Source organism: Dicentrarchus labrax, unplaced genomic scaffold (genome assembly GCF_905237075.1).
Source record: "Dicentrarchus labrax unplaced genomic scaffold, dlabrax2021, whole genome shotgun sequence".
Lineage (NCBI taxonomy): Eukaryota > Metazoa > Chordata > Actinopteri > Moronidae > Dicentrarchus > Dicentrarchus labrax.
Window position 1 is genome coordinate 18773163 of NW_026136709.1, and position 15810 is coordinate 18788972.

General features: G+C 41.5%; 1 protein-coding gene across 8 annotated transcripts in view; it reads left to right on the forward strand.

Moving 5' to 3' along the window:
* The window catches only part of abi1a (abl-interactor 1a), a 47329-nt gene that overhangs the window by 4067 nt on the left and 27452 nt on the right, over positions 1 to 15810 (forward strand). For all 8 annotated transcript variants that reach the window (XM_051410827.1, XM_051410829.1, XM_051410830.1 and 5 more), the window contains exon 2: positions 8026 to 8193. In XM_051410827.1, coding sequence (XP_051266787.1) covers positions 8026 to 8193 — 168 coding nt within the window. The remainder of the gene's footprint in view (positions 1 to 8025; positions 8194 to 15810) is intronic.

The following is a 15810-nucleotide window of genomic DNA, read 5'->3' on the forward strand; positions in this document are numbered from 1 at the left end:
GTTGGAACGAGCCATTTGAAGATGTCCCCATGGGCTCTGAGAAATATCACTTTTTTCTACCGTACATAGACAAAACAATTAATTGATTAAATAATCTGTAGGATTGATTGATTGTCGCAGCTCTAGATACTCCACTCTCGGCACTGACAGGCCAAATTGTGTGTTGGCACCCAAAGCGTGCTCAGATTTGAGAGATAAATTAGACTTTTTTTGACTTTGTGGCTACTTTTAATGTCATAATATTAAGAAAAATCATGAAAAAAATATGGAAGCATACAGTATTTGGTGGTATTCTTGATAAATGATTCATCGATTATTGAAGTGAAGGCCAGTTAATCTTCGTTCGAACAACTAATCGATTATTGACTATGACAATGGAGCAATTAACATAATACATCTTTTCACTTCCCATTAACAAAACCCACTGGTAAAATATTTCTCAGAAATTGGTTGCACTGTCGTTACCAGGAATTCTGGAGGGGAAGGTTTGTAAATAAACAGTAAAAAGGAATACGGAAATGGAAGTAAGATGTTGTGTGGCAAGAGGTCAGATCGGATCCAGTGTTGCAAGCTCAGGGTCATGTGACCCTGCCTGCTGAGCCAGCACGATGCCCACTTGTGATTTGACTTGGTACTGTAAACTGTCAGTTTTTAATGTGGGCTGTTCTGTAGCATGACAGAGGAGAGGAGTTTGGCACAAAGGGAGAGACAGATGTCCTCTTTGTGTCCTGGTCATATAACCTTGGTGCACCTGTCCTGTGCTGTGACTTTCTCTCCTGGAAGAGAGCAGGTTGCAAATATTGTGGGATGTTTTTAACACAGTTCTGTCTCTCCGGGTTACTCCGAGTCCTCATTTCCTGTCCTTCTTTCTTTGACTTTCTCTCTCTCTCTCTCTCTCTCTCTCTCTCTCTCTCTCTCTCTCTCTTTGCGGAGTGGCCTGGTTTTTCTCCCAGCATGGAGAGGCCTAGCGGCCCTCAGCCTACCAGCCATTCATCCTTTTTGACCACCTGTCACTCCTCCCCCTCAGCTGACTGGGGATGGTTTGGTCCAGACTGTTGGACTGATCTGCTACATTCTGGTTAGAGTGTAGGAGTTTCGGAAAAATTGGGAGCACACATTTCAGACTGACATTTTCTGCTTGCAGTTGGGTTCAGATACAGAATTTATTCCCTTCTTTTACAGAAATGTCAGGTTTTTTTTTAATGGAAAAGAGCTCCTCCAGCTACCAGTTTGTATTTGTTTGTATTTGTTTGTTAGTTGAGTGTTGTTTCACGTATAGAACAGTGACTTTCTGCCTGGACAAACCAATTAACAAGTCACTCAGGAAAGGTTAATGAGTTTCCTCCACGTGCAGACTTCCCCTTTGTGTCTCTTCCCTGACATACTGAAGGAATGTTTAATTGTGCGCTGGCAGTTCTTCAAGGTCAGGTAGACCTTATGGCCTTTCAGTCAGCCTCCATCTGCCCCGGTGGAGGAGGAGGAGGAGGAATTATGAATTCACGTAGCGTACTGCTGAGTTTTTATAAAGACTTTGCTCAAAGAAGGCTAGAAGTTGTTAAGTCTGCAGGGTTTTTTAAATTTTTTTATTCTTTACACGTTCCAGTGTCACTTTCATTACCTTGTCTGTCTCCTCAGGTGGCTTGGTCTCTGGTTTTTAATATTTAAAGGCGACAGAGCTCCACAGCTTGTCGATGAGATCTCTGTCATTTTTATTAAGATAAATATGTTGAGCCGCTTTTTCTTGGATTAATCTTATTAATTGAACTCCCCTTTAGCTCGTTTTCTTGTTATCGTCTAGGTCTAATCTCCAACAAGGAGGGCAGGGCAGTGTGTCCTAATCATCTATCATGTAATCATCATGCTACCCGTACTAACACTAGTTTCAGTATTTGCAATATTTGAGAGCTGAATGCATAAAAAGAACAAACATTTTTTGGTAAGGATCCCTTGAACAACTGAGGAACTGTCAGCAAGATCTGTACTGAACGGGGCTTTTCACCGTCTATAAATAAACCTGTTCTCTCTGGTGAATAAACAAGGTAGCTAATATCATATTTGGCATTTCTGTACTGACATTTTCTGACTTATACGGCAATACATATCTGTGATAAGCTATATTGGATATTATTGAGAAATATGGATTTTAGGAGAATTATGTTGATTGCTGCAGGGAGCATGAGCCTCGTACAGCTGTCCAAAGAAAACTCAAAAATCCTCAATTCAACAGAAACACAGTTTGACAAAATGCAAACACAGAAAGTAGTCCCCTAGAAATCCCTGTCAAACTGCATTAGGGCTGGTATTCAAACTCCCATCCGATCATAGTAAAAAACAAATTCAATATTCGTTGTATAATCATGGGTTCGAATTCGATAATCACAGCATAATTAGAAAATGTGTTGATTCAAAACTGCCTTACAGTAGAGTTACTGTGACAACAGATCTAAAGATCGCTCAAGGGGGGGGGTCACAGAGGCACCCTGAATGAACTGAAAAATCCACAACATAGTTTAGGATTTGGCTGTTGTGGGTGCGTTTGATTTCATTCCAGCAGCTCAAATGGAAGTTCTTACTTGTTCGAACTAAATCTGACCCCAATCAGGATTGTTCCTGCCAGAGTCTGCGTTTCCCAAATCGGCATGACAAAGTGAGTGGACCTAAAATAAAGGGAATAAGACCCAGACTTACTGGAATTGGTGTGTAATGTGTCATGAACTTTTTAATCTCATATTCACTGGCTCCACCTTTATTCCCAATCAGCTGAATGTCAGCCACATTGTTCCAACAACCTACAGAGCACTGGCTCTCAGCTGTCTCACTTATCCGCCCCCTGTCCAGTCTGCAGTATTGGACGGTCGATACATCACACGCAGCCAGAGTGCCATGTGAGCTCTACGACCTTCCACTTGGATTTACGCTCATTCTGCTCTAGACTCAACACTGCTTTAGCTGTAGATACCACTACGTCTGTTATGGCTGATTTCCCTTTTCTAACCCGTCCGGCTCTCAGAATAGAAAAATAAATCCTCGGTCGTTCTCTTCCAGTATGTTTGTCTTTATTTTTTTTTTGTTTTATTCCTCCACGCGTCCCCGACACGTCTGTAGCGGAGCTCTCCAGCAACACTTGAAAGTTTGAAGATGTATCACATGTAGCAGAATTCCAAACATTCCGGAAAGTTTTTTTTTTTTGTTTGTTTCCAAGAAGCTTTTCCCCTCAGGACAAGTGGGAGCACATAAACTCAGATGTGCTTGTCAGCTGTACAAATCCAGGGGCAGATTGCACAGTAGAAACAGTGTTCAGCGTTGCTTTATTGTCAAATGTCCATACACGTTTGAACCGCCAGTGCAGTGCGAAAACAGTTGTAGCTTGTTGTTGAACCCTGTGTAAAGAGGTTAAATTTTCCATGTTCCTAACTTCGGAGGGATGACTCAGTGGAAACCCCTCCATGAGTTTTGATTTGGGTATTTTGTCTCACTTCCATAGATCTTATATTAGTCATGTCAGGGAGTCAGGAGGAGTACTCATTTTGTCCATTTCCTATTTTATGCTTCTGGGTGGAGTCAGTCTCTATCTTCAGGGAGGAAGTCTGGACCTTTCCTTCCCACTGTGTCAAATGCAGCCGGCGGGCCCTGACCCTGAAGCAATGCACCACCTTGTCTGGAAAAAAAAAAAAAGAAAGCACATTTGCACTTCAGTGGCGGTTGTTGGCCGTTATCTTGTCAGACTGGATGGGTGACAGTGAAATGGAAGTATTTAACCAGTTCAGTGCTTTCGAGCAAAAACAAATCCGTGCTTGTGACTGCCACTCCTTTATTCCTCCTTAATGTATCACCCCGCACACACACGCCTGCTACAGCGTTTGCAGTCAATCATTTAAAAGGATTTTCAAACATTGCTAGGCTGATCCTGTACTTTTGCTGTATTCAAGTGTTTGTTTGATTATCTAGCTTGCCTCAGCTCCCAGCTATAATTTCATTGTGCGTACACACACACACACACACACACACACACACACACACACACACACACTGTGCATTCCTCTGTACTCCCTTTTTAAACTCAGATGAGGTGCTGACAGACTGTCTACTACTGCCTGGATATTCTGCAGTCTCTTTCAGTCATTACTCAGCTCAGAAATATGAGATAAAGTGCCCCAGGAGCGCTAAAGCTCTCTGGGAGCTCACCTCATTCTCTGCATCTCCTGCTGTGGTATAGTACACTCAGCTCTCCGTTGCTGTTATTTACCTTTTGTACTCAAGCAAGCACACAATTTGTCCCTCTTGCTGACGAGTGTCTCAAGCACTGTTTGCTCTGTTTTGGTGTTTGGAATATCTACTGTACTCCTGCCGGTTTCTCGCCGAAGATGGATGTCATAGGAAGTAAACATTCTTGAGTAATTGAACAACAAATAATGTTAGTTTCAAGGATTTGCGGACGGCCGACCTCTGATGCGTAACCGAGTGAAGGGACGAGGGGGGTTTTGACTAGAGCAGACGGCTCTAAGATACCGCCAGCGGCAATGCGATCAAGTGTCGCATCTGTCCTCCCAACGCCCACCGCTGACCTCACATCACAGCTCTGGCAGCTCATGCAGTTCAGATCAGTTTATCCAGAATTACAAAGAAAGTTGGTAAAGAAGCTGATTCCACCATGCGACATGTTTTCTGATATGTTGACTCGCTTATGAGTCAGCTTATTTCACCCTCTGTTTTAGAGAAAAAAAACCACATTCTGTGCAGCTGATGAGGCAGACTGAGCTCTGAACAGTTGTATGATTAACACAAGGCTAAAGATTTAACCTTATGTAAACCGGGAAAGGAAGGAGTAGCCCATGTCAGCCCCTGTCCTTTCCATTCAGTGTATCAGCTTGCCTGACAAGTAGGCCAAAAAAACTACTATGTCTTTCAGTTCCAGTGTTACATATTGTTTAGAAATAAAAGTTTATTGATCTTTGAAAAGGTGTACCTGCATTATTACGCCATTATCATTATATCAGATGAAACTGGTATCGGAACGACAATATTATTGTTTATCGCGATAATTTCTGGGACAATTTATCGTCCAGCAAAATTTGTTATCGTGACAGGCCTACTGACAAGTGAATCTGGCTGTAGTAGAGGATGTGACTGTTGATAGTCATTGATGCGCTAATTTTAAGGCATTTGAAACGGATACAGGCTGGTCATCTTGTGTTGTTTCATCTTGTAGTTGGTGATAGACAAAATGTTTGTTCATGGCGATGTTGCCATTAGCTATCAGAACAGATAGTCCTGTTCTTTTTCCGAAGCTTATATGAAAACACGTCTCTTACTTCATCTTTATCTCTTACTTGGGGAATAAAGCAAGCATTCATGCATATGATAAAGCCCAAGAGTATGAAAGTGGATTGGACACATTTTACAAAAGCAGCCATTGAAAAACGTGGACTAAGCAACATCACATGTTGTGCTTTGGGTGGAAGCATGGACAGCTTTGAACCAATATGTTTGTGAGACATGCAGGATGTGCATTTGTATTTCTTTACACATCACAGCATTCGTGCGCTGAAGCATCAATGGTGCCGTTTGTCTGTGCACGTTACAGCTGCAAGACAAAACCGAGTTAATTGTGCAGTTTCTTAATATTACAAATGCAATTTGCATCGCAGATCACAACAGATGGCTGTTTATTTATGTTCAGGGTTTCTACAAATGAATGGAAGATGTAAATGTAGCTCTACATATTACAGTGGAGCATTTAAGCTCGATAGCTGCAGCATCAATGGTGCTGTTTGTCTATGCACTGCAGCTGCAAGATATTGACAAAACCAAGTTAAAGGGATACCCCAGCAATTTATTATTGGATTTTTATATCGTTGGGGGGTTTTTAAGATAAAACTAAAGAACCAAGGATCCTACACTTCCCAGAATGCAGCGTCTTTCAGTATACCCTGTGTGACGATAAACACCCACATCTTTCCAACTCCAAACCCCAAGTTTGTAAACCAGACCTTCTGTCTTTAATTAAGCAGTTTTTTTTTTTAATTACAGTTGCAATTTGAATTATTTGCTGTATATTTTTGTATATCAAAAAGTTTAGTTTTAGGATTTTGCAGTAGAAATAAAATTGTAGTGCTGAGACATTCTTGTAGTATGAGTAATCATCTCTAACTTGCTGCTTTCTTTGTATGCCAGCAGTTCTGTACAGCTAAGCATATGTTCATGAAGTTGTTTGAAATGTCACATCCCTACACAGCAAAAACTACATTCTCTGGCCATTTAGAAACTGCTGTCATGCATCTGAGGCTGTTTTTGTTTGTTTTCATACGTTTTCCCGCAGCTGTTGCTCCATCTACCACACTGCGTATTGCAGTGTCAGTAGTAGGTGTCTGTGTGTGCACATGAATGACTGTGTGCTTTCAACAGATGGCCTTTCGCCCTGAGCCCTCCGGAGGAATCTCTCCTCCGACCTAAGGCTGTTATCTCACAACACATCTGCTGCTCTGATTCACGCTAAAAGAAAACAGCACTAACCTCAACCCGGCCGAGGCTAACCAGCACGGCAGCTCTCCAGGTCAGGAGCTTTTAGCTGTACGGATTGCTTCTGGATTAGTTACGTGCTGCCACAGGGAATCAGTAATGACATGGTTGTTTTCATTTTGTCCGCCGTCCTCTCGTGAAAACCCCTTTCTTCTCGCTACCGCCAATAATCATCTCTTCTGCCACTGCCACCACCTACCCCCCCCTCCTGCTACAGCAGCCTGTTATCAAAGCCCATTGTTGCCCCTCCAGGCAGTGCTCTTTGGACTCAACTTTATGAGGGAGCAGTGCTGGGAAGAGCCCACAGAGATCAAACATGATGGCTCATTTTGGAGCTTGGCTGTTTGCCTCGGCCTGTTTGATGTGAACTCGTCATTACCACGATTTGTCTGGTCCAGCCACTTTGTGCATCTTTCTGTCGGTGTTGTTGTTGTCATTTCAAAACAATATGGTGGAAGAATGTTTGTTACTGACTGTTGCAAACAGGTTCTGATTTTTTTTTAATGCTATTGCTATTATTTACTTTCCAGCAGGCTAATTAATTTAAGGCTTGGTGCTTTTGATGCTAATGCTAATGAGGTTTGTTGCCTGTAGGCTTGAAAGCTGGAGTGTTACTTTTAGCATCAGAAACACCTTGTAGGTGCTTTAGAAAATAACCTGCTGGCTAGTTAGCGGCCTAGCACAGCCAGAAACAAATGTAAGTGCTTGTTTAGGCAGCTAACAAACCAGCAAGCTGATTTATTGAATCAACTACTTGGTGCTTTTGATGCTAATGTGAGTTTATATTAATAACAATTAAAGAAATACTCCAAAACCTGCGTTTGAGTATCAAACAGTTACTGACTGTACGCTTAATAAGGCGCCCTGCTAAAAGGTTGCACATACGTTTGCTTGCTTCTTTGTTGTACCTTGAACTCTCAATAGTGAAATCATATTTTTGCCAAAATATGGCTAAATACACGGCTTCTTTTAGCTGCTAGTGCTGTTAGCTGTTGGCGTTTGCCATCTGTAACCTAGCAGACCTGGTGAAGTGTAATGAAAAGAACATTTTACATTTTTATTTTTATTTTGGATGAGTATTGTTTTATCAAGTGTGAAGACCGAAAACATTTACAAAATGCTGAATGTTGCCTAGAATTTTATGTTATCTCATTTAGAATTGTCTCTTTCTCAGTGTCTTAATGAATATGTTAAGTATGTTCCTTAAGTCTTCGAGTTCACAAATGTAGTGAACACTTCACACGCTGTTCTCAGAGCTGCCAGTATGGCTGCTGCAGGACGAGTTACATCACAAGTCCCTCCAGAGAGAGCAAGGTATCTGGAGAATGAAAGTTGGGGGGCGAAAGGATGTCTTGGCTGCTCTATTGGCCCGAATCCACCACAAACCTGACCTGGATACGGGGCTGGAAGATGGATGCGAAATGTTATGTGATATTAACAGTAACTGGGTTCCACTTCCATCTTTTTTCATGTCTCCTCTTCTCTCTAATCCCTTTTTGTGCATAGGCCCAGGACAAGAGGAAAGCTCTGGAGGAGACCAAAGCCTACACCACCCAGTCCCTGGCCAGCGTGGCCTACCAGATCAATGCCTTAGCCAACAATGTACTCCAGCTGCTGGACATCCAGGCCTCGCAGCTGCGGCGCATGGAGTCCTCCATCAACCACATCTCCCAGGTCAGAAAATTCACACAGATACCCACGCCACAGACCATACAGCTGTGAAGAATGGTACCCCACATTTCCCACTTCTGTTCTCACTTTCACACAGACGCTGTTATTTTTAAACACAGTGCGAGGCCCTCTGTAGAATCCATGGTTCCTTTTTATTGCTTTTTTTTCAGTCTTGTCCAAGCATCTGACTGGCTGTGTGTTTGACGCAATGACTGGTGGTCTGTTTGTCTTTCTTTTTAACCTTGCAAAACATTTACATTCAACACAATCTGTCTAACTCAGAAATGAATGTAGAGCTACACAGTCTGTCCAGGGTAAGTTCGCAACATGGGCAATGTTTCGAATCAAAGAGCGTGCCAGTTTTAAGGGAATATGAGTTTGTGATGGAACAATTGATAATGTGACATAAACATATACAGTGAAGGATTTTATCCATATTGCTCACCTCATATCAGATATGTCCTAACATAATGAAATTTGCAACTTTATAGATGCCATCAGAGTTTTTTTTTCTTTCCTAACCTTTTCCTTTCTATAGCATGAGGCTTCTGCCATGTGCAGGTAAATCCAGCCGCTCATCCAATGAAGGCATTAAGAGCTCAGACAAATCAAACAAAGAGCACCAGCCATGTGGCATCTCGTAGATTAGAACTGGGAGGCATTCACCTAACCTGCAACATTTCTGATTTGTTGTCTCTTGTTTAAAAAACCTTTTTTATTCTATAATGGAGTGACCGGTGAAGGGGTGGAAGGAGTAGTTCCTTTTTGGTTTTGTCTTTCCCATGTCCGCTATCTGTGTTTTTACTCTGACAGAGCTTTGCTATGAGTGCCAGAAATTCTTTCAGGATACACTGAAGGTCAGACTTTCAGTCTAATGGAGGGAAGGAGGACTTGTGAGACTTCAGGGCTAGAGAGAGAGCGAGAGAGCGAGAGAGAGAGAAATAGAGAGAGAGATCCGGCAAATCAGAGGGAAGGCAGAAGGAAATGGAAGATGGATGATGACAAGCAAAGAAAGGCAAGAGAGAGACCAAAAAAAAGGCATATTTACACTCCTTCAGGTTTTGAGTCAATATCCTGACAAATAGCATTCAGCCAACACCAAGGTCCCACTAACGCTACTGCCAGCCTCAGTCTCCATGACAACCCCCTGGGCCACGTCGGAAAAACTTATGACGGACAGTTAGACCTGGTACTTTAGATCAGTGAAGAAAGCTATATGTTGAACTCCAGGCTTTGCTTACATTGTCTGACTTGTCTCCATTGCAAGGGCTCATCTCTGTCTCTTGTCTTGTGCATGGGAAATTCCATCCTTCCTATGCTATAAATATGCCCCATGTTTGTGTACTTAGTGTAGCCATGGTGAAGATGAACTAGATGGTGTTATGTTAGGACAGCTGATGGTCAATAAACGGTCAGTTTCCCCTTCTTTTTGGGTTTCTTCTTTTTTGTTTTGTTTCAAGAAGTGCAGAAAAGTGAAGCAAAACATTCAAACTCTGTCAGCTGATAGTCAGAGCATAACTTTTCCCTGAGAAATGTGAATCCTTTAGCAGCTTTGCCTTGAAAAATCATCTTCCTCTCCGTCTAGTTGTGTTTTTTTAATGGATAAGCAAGAAAAGAGGTCCCAATATGTTTGCAGTAATGAGGCGCATCTCTGTTTTAATAATAAAGAGGCAGTGCTGTGAGCTCTGCAGGCTGTGGGTGTGTTTTATTGCTCTCCACGGTCCGGTTCAGAGGTGGCTCATTATCATGTTGCCCTCGCTGCTCATGGATATGAGATTAGCAGCAGGGCCTCGAGGCCGGTGCTGCATACAGCTTGAATGTGTAATGGAGGCCTGCAGCTCGCGGGGTGTATGTTGTTTTAACAGTGGAAAGGCAAGGAAAGGAAGTTTCCTCAGGTGAACACTACTGAAACACGACTCCCTTTTCCTCGAGAATTTACGAGGCTGTACATAATCATACCAGCGTATCTACTTCTTTCTACAGTCTTCCCCAGTAATTGTTTTCTGCACCCATCCATGCCTGAAGCTGGGATGCCTTAGGAAGTGGCTCTCTTACATTAACTTGTCAGTCAGCGTGTGGTTAGACGTTGCTTGGCGTCACTTTGGTCGCCCACAGTTACAAGGGGGTTCGCTGTGGTCAGGGTGTGCCTGCTTAGCAGTGGCGTGGAACTGATGCATCCTTCTGAGTTGGATACCAAGTGCATTGTACTGCACTGCACTGTAATACAGAACATCTTATCTTGTGTTTTGCATGTTCTGTGAGGCAAGACTGACTGCCACTATTGTTAAAGTGGTGATGAAAGTAACAAATAAGTTGCACATTTCCTTCCAGTTGCAAGTCATAAGCAAACAATTTTCGTTTTTTTTTTGCAATTCAACAACATCAGCTTCTGCAATGTTTCATTCTTTTGTTAAAACCATGCTTGGAAACAACTGAATGGCTGCAAATAATGATTAATATATTCAGCAGTTAATCTTAATCTCTCAGTTAGTATTTATTTGTTTATTTATTTATTTCGCCCCTTGTTTTATTTGAATAATGTTCAGATTCTGATGAAGTTATCTAGAACTTTGCAGCAAATAAGCAGAGTTTAGATGTAAAAAATAAACAGAATTTTGTGTTGAACAAATATATTTTTAGGCTCTTTTATGCCATTATTTATTTTCCATTCCTCACATTTCTGTCCAGACCCCACCGTAGGAATCCACTAGATTAATCCACTAAGTGATTAATTGTTGCAACACTAACCAAGATGCCAATAGAAGCAGTTCAGTTTAATTTCAACATTTTAAAATGGATCTCTTTAAACAATTCTTAGTCTTAAAATTTTAATCGTATACGCTAGAATTAAACATCCTTTTAAGCTGTGTTTGGTGTGTTTTATTAAGTATGTAGCATCTTTACCTGAATTGCTTATTGATATTCAGTGGACGTCACAGTCGGGCTGCAGTATGACTTAATAGCTAAACGTGTGTGCTTGAATCTGTGTGTGTGGGTGTGTGTGTGTTGACAGGTATTTGTTTGTGCGTCTCCCCCCCCGAGTCTCTTTGCAGTACTGAGGCGGAAGGGCTGATGGGGAAAATAGAGTAGCTTGCGGGGCTTCCACCTTGTGCTGCGTGTGAAGTGGCTGCTAAGAGGCTGTGAACAGGGAGCGCTTTGTCTGTCCGGCGGAACAAAATGCCTCACATTGAAAACCTTCCTGTGATACACCAAAGAGAGGGGAAAGAGAGAGAGTAGTGTATGTGTGCGTGTGTGTGTGTGTTGGGGGGAACCATGCACATACAGCCTATGTTCATGCTGCAGCTCCTGTGTCCTGATTATGATTTCTTTCCTCTGACACAGATCGAAAGTTTCACGGAGTAACTTTTGCTTCAAATCTGAGAATTTGTGTGAGAAAATTAAACCCAGAGGCATGCAGCTATGTTAATCCACCTGTCCGGCTTTTTAGCCCGTGGCAGCTTCGTTAAAGAGAGTCTGCGTGATGAATGAGGCATAACACAGGAATAAAAGCACCTAAATTTGGGGAAACTCAGGCACATACCACAAAAAGATTGTTACTTTGTGCATACTAGGGGTGTAACAATACAATCAGCTCACAGGTCAGTACGATACACAATAAAGGGATGACCCTATTCAAATATGGCACACATTTTAACAGAATTTCAACAAAATTTGCAAATAGAAAGGTGAGTTAATGTGCATTTCCATCCACTACCATTATGTGACTTTTAGGAGTTGGTTCGTGGATATAAACAGCTGATGGCGCAACAAGATGGTGCAGCAAGATGGCGTAATGAAATGAGCGCCAGTCAAACCTCAAAAGGTGAAAAACAACATTAAAAACATGATGCATGGGCGCCCGGTTAGCGCAGTTGGTAGAGCTGGCGACCCATGTACCGAGGCTGAGCCCTTGCTGCAGCGGCCCAGGGTTCGAATCCGACTTGCGGCCCTTTGCTGCATGTCATCCCCTCTCTCTGCCCCCCTTTCCTGTCTGTCTTCAGTTGTCACTGTAATAAAGGCAATAAAAGCCCAAAAGATATACTTAAAAAAAAAAAAAAAACATGATGCAAATATGGCATTTATGTTTGATTCACATATTCATTTTAGAAAGTTTACAGTCCGTCACTCCACACAGATCTGTTGTTTTCGCTATTTTTCGTCTCTTCCGTTGATGTATAAGTCACATGCTTAATGTGCGTCGTGATTTATTCAGTGAGTGTGTTTTTTGAGAGTTTGTTTAAATTTTTACTTTTACTACCACTGATTGATACACTGGAGTGAAAACACTCCAATAAAATGGCTGCAACTAACAATTATAAGCATTTATAGATCCAAAATTCATATTTTTCATATATATTTATATATATACTGTTACATCCTTAGTGCATGCATGTCTTCATGAACAGAAGTACACACACAGAACAAAGATATGCAGAACTACTGACAAATTACTGACAAATTGAGCATGAAGACCTCAAAATAGCCAGTGATGCATTCACACTTGGTAACACCCACATACATGCCAAGCTATAAATAAAGACCTGATTAATGGTTTGTATGCATGTGGTCAAAACAAATTTTCTTCGAAAATCCCCTCAGTTCTTAGTAAATTCTTTTTTTTAAAGAAAAGTGTTTTTCCACTTATGCCTCATGGCAGCATGGCAGTCATGGAGGAAATGGTGAGTCAGGCTCAGGCAACAATTGTGGGGAAACTCAGATCAGTAAAAACCTTGAGTGGGGGTCTTTTCCAGACAATACAGTATCAGTGAAATACTGCAGAAATAAAACAGACATTCGTTTTAAAGTGATAAAAATGGAGCCCTTTTGTAATTAGTTTTTTAAAGCTGTATTTATTCTATCAAATTGTAAATTGGACTACTGCTAATTGATCACTCAGTGTTAGTGGAAATTTGAGTGCTCTTATCTTAACGAGCAACTGACAATGTGGTGATAACTGATGGATTTATGGATGTGATTGTAGAAAATCACATTTTACAACTCGCTATTTTGCCAGTGCAGCTGTTTTTACAATGATGTAAATCGTTTGCGCTTACATTTGGAGCTGGCTGGCCGGTGTGCCGATTGAACCCAGCGACCACAGTGATGAAGCAGCACAGCAGCAGCCTGGATGCAGCAAGCAGCTGACACATGCACAACTAGAGAGTACACTCCCAGTTTGTTCCCACAGCTGCGAGGTTCACTGAGATGCTGTTACTACAGTTACACAATATTCTTATCTGAGCCTGTGAGTCAGCCCACTGTTTGTGTTCAAAAGGATTCGGTTTGTAATTATGATCTCAGCCTGGCACGCATTTGATTGTTATTGTTATTTTACATTCCAGTTCTCATTCCTCTGATGTATGGTTGCATGCTGTTACACTCTGCTTCTGGTGTGTGTGTGTGTGTGTGTGTGTGTGTGTGTGTGTGTGTGTGTGTGTGTGTGTGTGTGTGTGTGTGTGTGTGTGTGTGTGTGTGTGTGTGTGTGTGTGTGTGTGTGTGTGTGTGTGTGTGTGTGGGTGTGTTTATGTGGGTTTATGTATGGGTGGGTGGGTGTGGGTGTATGGGTGGGTGGGTGGGTGTGGGTGTATGGGTGGGTGGGTGGGTGTGGGTGTCTGTTAGCAGTGTCGTGATAAAAACATGCATGCAAAGACTTAGGGTTGCATCTGTGTGCTGCAGTGCTGGCTTTTTGACCTCCCATCGAGGAAGAATGGCTCTCAGCCAAACAGGAAATGAAGCCATATAGGTCTTCCTGTGTGTGTGTGTGTGTGTGTGTGTGTGTGTGTGTGTGTGTGTGCTCCTTGTGTTTCCTGCTGATCCCTCTGCTTGGTTGTGTATTTTGGTCTCTCTCCTGCCTCTCCTGGTGGTCTCTCCCACTTTGCCTGGCTGTGAAATGCAGAGTTCCATGCAGAGTTTGTCTGTATTTTCTTTTTTCACTGTTGGATATTTACACTTATTCTACATGCCTCCTTCGCTTTTCTTTTCAGTGGACTACAGTGATGTGTGTGTGTGTGTGTGTGTGTGTGTGTGTGTGTGTGTGTGTGTGTGTGTGTGTGTGTGTGTGTGTGTGTGTGTGTGTGTGTGTGTGTGTGTGTGTGTGTGTGTGTGTGTGGCCCAATCTTTGTGTGGTCCATTGCCTCTGGGCAGTGGTTATTTAAAGGTTAAAGACATGGCTCTGATATTTTGAAAATGGAAAATGAAGTGTCTGAGATGTTATGGATTGCAAAATTCTTCCTTTTCAAAGCAACAGTCCGAAACTCAAAGATAGTCATGGTAAAATTATATAAAACATCTTAACATTTGAAAACCTTGCATGAACAACTTTAATGTTAACAATTAAGTACATTTTTTACATCAGTTCATTCATTTATCAATTCAGCTTCTATCTATCTATCTTTCTATCTGTCTGACTGACTGTATTTCTAACATTGCTATAACATGTATTTTGTAATGCAGGTTAATCCATCAGTTAGCAATTTTAATAATATATGAATGGTAATAATCGATAAAAGGAAATGTATTAAATAAAAACGCCAAATATTTGTAGGTTTAAGCTTCTCCATTGTAATAATTTGCTATTTTCTCAATCTCCTAATATTTAGAACTGAAGCCCTTTGGATATTTAAATGTGGTTAGAGATAATGAGCAATTGCAAGGTGACATCTTCATCTCTGAGAACTTGCTATGGGGATTTATAGAATTGATTAATCAGAAAAATAAATGACTGATAATGAAAATTACAATTGTTTGTCTTGATTTGAACTTTTTAAAATTGTTTTTGTGTAATTTGGCTCGTGTTTATTGTAGCTGAAACATCCTGTAATATTGGTGGAACCCTTTTGGCATCATCCTCATCTCTGAGCAGCTAATTGGAGTCAGAAGGGGGGGAATTGATAATGGTAAAAATTGGAATGAGAAGTGTTTATAAAATCAACTGGAGAATGAGTTTTGTTACCTAGAATACTCCGATAATATACAGTATTATGGTTCTTGTATTGGTACAGAGCAGCAAATATGTCATATAATTATGTCATATAATACTCCCTGGGACTAGAATGAGACCATCTTTTTTTTCTTTACTCAATCTGTCCATTATTTAGTCTTGAGATGTCACAAAAAAAGTGGGAAAAGACCCTTATAGTTTCCCAGAATCCAAGAATTCTTATGTCCAAAAACTATCTACATTAAAAGTCACTTTTACAGAATTAGTAAGTTAAAGAAGCTGTCTGTCTGTCTCTATTAGATGATTCAGGTCAGGACTACTGCCTTTTAAGACAGTTGCTGCACTGCTTTCTGGAAGGTTTCTGTATAAGTCATAACGCCTTAAGTGTGAAGTGTGGCAGTGTGTACACATTCATCGTGACTGTCCTGCATGAATAGAGGTTAGATTTTGAGTAAGTGATCATGTGAAATGACTGGTGACTGATGTTCAGTGAATCATCAGCTGCTTGGCACTGTGGTTACTTCCTTCTCCACCCCCTTCCCCCTTCCCCCTTCCCACTGCAGAGCATCATCATCATTACCCCTGCATTCTTTCCCACTTAACAACCCTCTGCAATTACATCTAATCATTACACCTCTGTTCTGCAGTTCCTCCCTGTGTGAGAGAAATGTAGGCAATTA